Source organism: Athene noctua, chromosome 23 (assembly GCF_965140245.1).
Source record: "Athene noctua chromosome 23, bAthNoc1.hap1.1, whole genome shotgun sequence".
In the NCBI taxonomy this organism is placed as follows: domain Eukaryota; kingdom Metazoa; phylum Chordata; class Aves; order Strigiformes; family Strigidae; genus Athene; species Athene noctua.
Genome location: NC_134059.1, coordinates 8,969,810 through 8,977,054, shown reverse-complemented (window position 1 = coordinate 8,977,054; position 7,245 = coordinate 8,969,810). Strand labels below are relative to the sequence as shown.

The following is a 7,245-nucleotide window of genomic DNA, read 5'->3' as shown; positions in this document are numbered from 1 at the left end:
TCAGGAGTTTCTTTCTTTGAATAGAGGGCAGTACTGTGTTTTGTTTTTTGTTTTTTTTTTTTTTCATGTTACCTCTATTCTCAATTTAGGGTTTTCTTCTCTGGGAGATGCATTATCTTTGTAAGACAAACATTGCTTTCTCCAATTTTTTCTGTTAATGGCAAAGAATGGAAATAGAATAAAGTTTTACTGATTTTGAAAAAAGCTTCCGTGCGGCCCGCGTCTTCCTTCCCTCGGGTCGTCACGTGTCCGGAAGCGGCGGTGGCGCGGTGGCGCTTCCGGCGGCGGGTGATGACGTGGCGCCGGGGCCGGAAGCCGGAAGCCGCCGGGCGGGGTGTTCCGCGTTCGCGGGAGGGGCCGGCGGCGGCGGGCGGCGCCGCGCTCCGCCCGGGGCCGCGCGGGGGGCGATGACCGAGTACAAGCTGGTGGTGGTGGGAGCCGGCGGCGTCGGGAAGAGCGCGCTGACCATCCAGCTCATCCAGAACCACTTCGTGGACGAGTACGACCCCACCATCGAGGTGAGCCGCGGCCCGGCGGGGCGGGGCGGGCGGCTGCTGCTGGCGCGGGCTCGGAGAGCCGGGTGCGGCATCAGCCTGCCCAGGGGAAGAAATTCCGGGAGAACTGTCCAGGATTGCCCGGATATTCTCCTCCGGGCTTCCCGCAGCAGAGCGCAGGCAGCCCGCAACGGCAGCGGGCAGAGTCGCCGCCTCTTGTGCATGGTAGAGCCCAGTCATCGTGTGGTAGCCGTGGTATTTATAACGTTTCTTTTCTGTTTCCCAGCTGGGGAATTTCTTAGGAAGAATAGGTTTTTTCTTTTTTGTAAGAAAGTTTGACAGTTTTAGATACCGATATTTTTTCATTGGAGGGGTGTGGCTAGAAAATCTCCTGGATCTTACTCTTTTTTTATTACTATTTTTAGTTTTCCTTAATAATGCCTGAGGTGGAAAAAAAAACCTAATGTTTTTCTCTAATCTAAAATTCACTTTTGCGTTTTTCAGGATTCGTATAGAAAGCAGGTTGTCATTGATGGAGAGACGTGCTTGTTAGACATCCTGGACACGGCGGGGCAGGAGGAGTATAGTGCCATGCGGGATCAGTACATGAGAACTGGGGAAGGATTCCTCTGTGTTTTTGCAATTAACAACAGTAAATCGTTTGCTGACATTAACCTTTACAGGTATGATCTTGGTCTTTACCACAGGGAGGGAAGACTGGAAAAGACTTCAGACTCATTTGCTGTTAGACCCAGTGGAGACTAAATAACAGACAAATAATAAATCTTCCACTTCTTTCAGAAAGATTTCAAGCCTAGCTGTGTTCTGTGTCGATACGTTGTTAGTCGGTTGAGAGCAGGACAGTTTTCCGGGTAGCTGTGTTAATCAAATGATATCTGGAGTGTACAGAATGTGATCTTTAAGAAAATGGGTACAAAGGCAAACACACATCAGAGCAGAGTTACACACCGACCAGAAGATGGAGTGTGCGAAGTTATGAGACATACTGCTGAGGGCTAGACCCCCTGAGGTCCTGTCCTGCTTTAATATTTATGGTTTTGTAGCACAAGGTTGTTTGAATACTAAACTAAAACAGCTTTTGTATTTAGTTCCCAACTCTCTTTTATTTGTCTTTTTTAAAGAGAGCAGATCAAGAGAGTGAAAGATTCAGATGATGTGCCAATGGTGCTAGTTGGGAATAAGTGTGATTTGCCCACAAGAACAGTAGACACAAAACAGGCTCAAGAATTAGCAAAGAGCTATGGAATCCCCTTCATAGAGACATCTGCTAAAACAAGACAGGTAAGATGCTTCCATTCTTGGTCTGACTTCTTCCTGTATGCTAAATGCAGGATGGTTTAACATTTTTCCATGTACTTTTTTTCTTATCTACAAGAGTAAGCATTTTTTAATCCATTTGCAATTTTTAGCTTATTGATTTCCCCACTCGCTGTTACCTTGGAAGAGTTCTGTTGTTGCCACTGGGACAGGCCAGTACACAAATCACTTCAGACTTGTACTGACTCTTTCAAGTGGGTCACGTTGGCAAGAGGAGCAGCTTCATCTGCTCTTGCCGAGAAGTGGTCAGGCCGTGCGGTCATGCCAGGCCTGTTCGGTTTTCTCGGCTTCTTAATGAAGGCCAATTATAAGATCATGTTTACTGGAAGAATTTCCAGACTGGACTAATAGAGTTCTTCAGAGCTGCGTTGAACGTGTGGCTCTGTCCAGTCAGCCTCTGTTCTGCCTTACAGCAATGTGGAGCCCAAAAGGTGCCATTATTAAGCAGTAGCCAGAAAATTCTAAGAATTCTAAACCAGAGGTGATTAGTCAAGAAGGAGCTTGTTTCCTGCATGGAATCTTTACAATTTACCTGGTTTGTTTTAATGGCTGTTACCCTGGATGTTTGCCTCAGAGGAGGAGTTAAGGGTGTAAGTGGAGAGTTGTGGACATGAGTGCTAGTTTCTTCCTCTTATGAACTATGGGATCAGTTGCCTACCCCTCTTCCTGTAGAAATACACCTTTCAAACTTGTTAAGGGGTTCTCTGATGGAAAGAACAGTGATCTCAAAAGCTTCAGGAGATAAAATGCTTTACCTGGGTCATTTGCATTCAGGGTGTGGAAGATGCTTTTTACACACTGGTGAGAGAGATCCGGCAGTACCGGATGAAAAAGCTCAACAGCAGTGAAGATGGGAATCAAGGCTGTATGGGATTGTCTTGCATTGTGATGTGATAAGGTGAGCTGTAATTTAAGTTTTTCATTGGCTTCTTGTTTGCATGTCTTTCAGTTGTGGATAAGCATGGTTTAGAAATACTAGCTGCTGTAGGTGGGTTTTTTCCCTATTATACAACCCACTGATACCCAGAGATTTAAAGCCTACAATTAATCACTCCTATAATTTATTTTTTCCCCTCTAAGTAGACAGCAAGGCTTGAGAAAAGGAAAATCTATTCACAGCAACCTTTTGGCTGTAGCCTGTGGATTTCCACTGAACTGATAATTGTGTGATTTTTCTGTATTGTTCTGTCAGTGTCTCCTTCCTTTGGGAAACCATTTTGACTGTTTGGAGAATGTGTCATTTCTGTCGTGTACACGAGAAACACCTGAACTAGAAAGAGGAGTGTGCTGCACAATTCTGCAGTCGCCACTTGCTGATGGATTGACTCCTGCTCAGCTTATCTTGAGCTGTGTTCCTCTGGAACATGCACGGTTTGAAGATTAACCAAGTAAAATAATGCGAGTAATTAAATTTATGAGTTCCCCAACTGAGTGAAATTCTTTTCAACAGTTCCTAAAAGATGTTGCTCATCACTGTGAAAACAGGCGGGCCAGTTCAGGAGTTGCCCTGCAGGCCCATCTCAAGCTGGACAGCCCTAATTAGAGATGCCTTTCTGTTCCAGATGCCAAGGACACGTGGTTCAGATGTAGCTGCTGGACAAGTCTCGATGCTACTGTATTGCGTCTCGTGCTGATGCCCTGCAGTATTTTGGTGCCAGTGAGCAGAATCTTGGTACCAGTTAATTAGCACAAGGTCCTTTTCTGTGCTCCATCTGAAGAGAACACCTATGGCATCTACCTCCTTCCTCAGCTAATGGAGCAGTCGCGTCTCTTGATGTACTGGGATTCTTTTCTCACTTTTTTCTGGGTTTGTTCAAGAAGAAAACCAGTCACAAGTGAACTATACAGACTAAATGCTGTGAAAAAGATGACACTTTACCTCTAGAGTAAAAGCTAGAAGTGGTGTTTGTCCCTTTTCTGCTGGATCCTGATTTGCAGTGCTGTCAGAGGAGCAGCACTACTCGTGGCTCGGCAGGTGCTGCTGCCATGAGCGCTCCCGCCGCCCATCAGATTGGTGTCTGCTCTCTGCAACCTACAGCGTACCTACAACATCTCCTTTCTTCCAGGAGTACCACTTAACTGATCCCTCATTTTCTGTAATAAAAAGGAGATACCTTCCCTAACTTAAGTGCCTGTTTGCTAAGAAGATTTGAAGTTGTCCCCTGTTCCCTTGGGTTGAGGAAAACCCCAAGGACTGGGATTTCTTGGGAGCTCGTTGTCTTAAGCAGGCAAGTCTTGTGTGGGTGATCTCTGCCTGACAGGATACTAAACCAGGAATTTGTAGGCTGGAAGATCCAGCGGGCACTTGCAAGACTCTTGAACTTGAGAGGGGGACACACTGCATCTGTTTTTACTTTCATTGTAGGTGGAACTGTTTATATTCTGTATTGGTTTTCTGCAACATTCGCATCTCTTCCAAGTTGGACCAAATTAGTCAGATGTTCGTTTTTAACATTAACTGCCAGCATTTATGGGCAGCTGCTCAATAGTTAATCTAGTAACTGGAGGTTAGTTGGTTTGGACAGCTGTTATTCAGATCTGTCTGTAACTTGCAAATAATTTTATTCTGAATTATTTTCTTACCACCAGACTGTAAACATGGTCTCTTCAGAATGTCTCTCTGTAAAGCGTAGTTGGAGAGTCTCCTTGTTGGGGAGGAAGTGTGGGATTTCAGGTTGACTGTGTTTGGTGTAGTTGTGGATTTAGGACGCCCAGACTGAGGGGAGAAGGCAGTGAGCTGTAACAAAACCAGTCTGGCTTCTGGTGGCAGCGTCTTTGCGAAAGGCGGAAGGAGGCGAGTGCGGTGGTGGCCGTGGGAAGGTGTGTGATAGACTGAGGGGAGTCCTGGGCTCGTTCTGCAGCCTCAGAGCACGAGAGGATCACTGCATGAGCTCTGTGAGGTCTTCCTGGAACGAAACACTGTCCTCTCAGGTAACTGGGATGTACCAGTTTGGTCACTGTTGCAAAACCTACCGGTGTTCCTTGGAATGCTGTGTCCTGCCCTAGTCCTTGTGCTGCTGCTGCTGGATCCTGTCTGTGGTCAGGCAGGCGCCCACCGCGGAGCTGAATTCCCAGCTGCTGCCTGCTGAGGAGCAGTGAGACTGCAGCCAGTCAGCGCCGAACCAGCATGAGCAGAGAAATTGCAAAAGGCTTAATTTCAGTTTGTTGGTGTCAGATTCATACATCTTATTTGGTGTTCTCAATTTCAAATGGAAATTAGAAATCAGTAAACACTGAAAGAAGAAATTGTTCCTTTTAATATTGCTTCCTTCACTACTTAGGTTCTTAAATCTCTTCTAGGAATGAAGAGAGTCAATCTGCATCACGTTTTCTTTATCTGTGATAATCCTTATAATTACTTTTTGCAATTTATTTTACCCTTGACTGATGTGACACTGATAAAAACACAATATTTTTACATAAAACGTTTTTTCCAGCATCCTACAACAGTGGTGGGCAGCACTATGGATAGCATTGGCTGTGACTCGAGTGGAGTTTGTTTGAAGATGACCTCATGCCTACAAATTAAATGTGACAGAATTACCATCACTGCAAGCTGTCGTGTCTGCAATCAGCAAGCAGTGATTTTCTTTTATTTGGTGCAAGAAGAGAAGTTATTTATGAAAGCATTCCTTGAGGCAGGAGATGATTGTCCACTTCTAAAGAGAGGTGTGACACAGTGTTGTTCGCTTAACAAAAGTACTCGTGGGAAGTGAGAACTTTTGATGCGCATCTGGTCACGTAGCCTCGGCATTTTGGAGGGACAGCGGCATGGAGTTCGCAGCATGTTTGAAGGGTGTGATCTCATCATCTGGGTCTTTTTTGATTATTTAGGAAACCAGGGGGTTTAGGATTGCAGAGTTCAGAGCAGGACTGCAGCTGCCTGTGGGGAACCTTTTGCAGGTGGCATTTGCAGTTTGAAGGTTGTGTGGGCAAGTATGGAAAATTCTCTTGGATGGAGGTTCAGTGGTTCCCTACGTTGCCTGGCATGTTCTGATTGTCATTAAAAATGTATAAGCTGTAACTCCAGAAGCTGTGTATTCTCAGAATTCTGTGGGAACTGGAAAACGCATCCACTTTCTCTTTGGTGTTCCCTTTCTCTTGGGTGATATAAAATCTGGAAAGGGAAGACCTGGTAAGGACAGGTCAGTGCGTATGTCACCTTCAGAAACTTAGAGGGGGTGCGTCAGCTTTTCAGATACTGCAGAACTGATCTGCACAGGTGATCCTTCCATCTGCATTATTTTAGTTTCAAATCTAGCGAGTGCTACAAAATCAGGGTATTTTACTAGTGAGGAGTCTGAAGTAAATGGTTGTATTTTGTTTCCAACTGTCTGTATAAGAGAACCCTGATTTTGGTGGCAACTGAGAGAGAACTGTGAAAGGACAAAACCCCAAGAACTTTTAGGAAAATTATTTAGAAGATAAGCACAGAAGTTTTTGCACAAGACGGGTCCCTGGAAAAGGTGGTTTTGGTAGATTTAATCCAAATGTTGTTACTTAGAATTAACAGCACAACACCATGTTAGTGCCAAGCTAACTGCTATCCTGACTGGGAAAAACAGATATATACAACTTAGAGGTAAAATTAAAAAAGGTGAAGCTCTTGTTCAAAATTACAAGTGCCAATAACTGAAAGAAATGTTTCTGTTGTTACAGACTGAGAACAGCTGTCTAACAAGAGAGTGTAATTCTGTGGCTTGTTACTGTTGGTGTCCCCACTCCATGGTCTTTTTCAGATGCCAGTGCTCAAATTTTGTTCTTGCTGTCATCAGCAGGATTTTGGATGGTAACTGTCATGCTTAAGCCATCGTAACTTTTAGTGCGGTTCAATGACCTAGAATTGGATTTCAAGTCAGGCCTACGGGGGGGGGAAGGAGAGTAGCAGAAGTTTGAGTTACATTCTGACCCTGTATGTGGCCCTCCTTTACTCCCTGACTGTTTGTGTGTAACCTCCAGGATGGTGGGGAACTGTTGGGAACTGGACTTTTTATCCAAGGGCTAATTTGTTGTTACTTTGTATAATTACTTGCTTTCAATAATGCATCTCTTTTGGTTTGAATTGAAGTAAATTATTTTGCTTCTTAAATAACTTTTTTAAAGAATAAACTTTGAATTCTTTGGTTGTTCCTTTTGTGGTAATGATCTGGGCACGGGATCCACACCTGGCGTACAGGAAGCCTATTGCGATGCTGCTTCTCCGTGGGATCTAGATTTACTCAAATGTGGCACGAATAGCTGTATCATCTGTGTTCACTATAGCATAAACAAGCTGTGAGAGTGGCTTTGAGACATACCAGAGGCTTGTTCCAGAGTCCAGTTTTAATGGTGTCGCCAATCTCTGTTGCGACATGCCTCTTGCATTAGTGTTGAGTCTCTGCAGTGGGGTCCCTCACAATATTTCTGCTGACTT

At 44.7% G+C, this 7,245-nt stretch overlaps 1 protein-coding gene across 2 annotated transcripts; it reads left to right on the top strand.

The window, feature by feature from the left end:
- The first annotated feature begins 337 nt into the window (after positions 1-337).
- NRAS (NRAS proto-oncogene, GTPase) lies at positions 338-6,953 on the top strand. Of its 2 annotated transcripts, none has more exons than XM_074925562.1 (5): positions 338-518; positions 999-1,177; positions 1,637-1,796; positions 2,607-2,730; positions 3,395-6,953. In XM_074925562.1, exons 1-4 carry the CDS (start codon positions 408-410, stop codon positions 2,724-2,726), a joined length of 570 nt encoding a protein of 189 aa, XP_074781663.1. In that variant the 5' UTR covers positions 338-407; the 3' UTR covers positions 2,727-2,730; positions 3,395-6,953. The 2 variants fall into 2 exon arrangements, with proteins under 2 accessions (XP_074781663.1, XP_074781664.1); XM_074925563.1 differs by lacking the exon at positions 3,395-6,953 and adding an exon at positions 3,025-3,385.
- Positions 6,954-7,245: the final 292 nt, after the last annotated feature.

What these genes read in the sequence shown, in the direction of transcription:
- NRAS (XM_074925562.1), top strand. Translation starts at nt 408, where the DNA reads ATGACCGAGTACAAGCTGGTGGTGGTGGGAGCCGGCGGCGTCGGGAAG. An exon ending in AGTACGACCCCACCATCGAG is followed by an intron (nt 519 to 998) that starts GTGAGCCGCGGC and finishes TGCGTTTTTCAG; the next exon opens with GATTCGTATAGAAAGCAGGT. An exon ending in CATCTGCTAAAACAAGACAG is followed by an intron (nt 1,797 to 2,606) that starts GTAAGATGCTTC and finishes ATTTGCATTCAG; the next exon opens with GGTGTGGAAGATGCTTTTTA.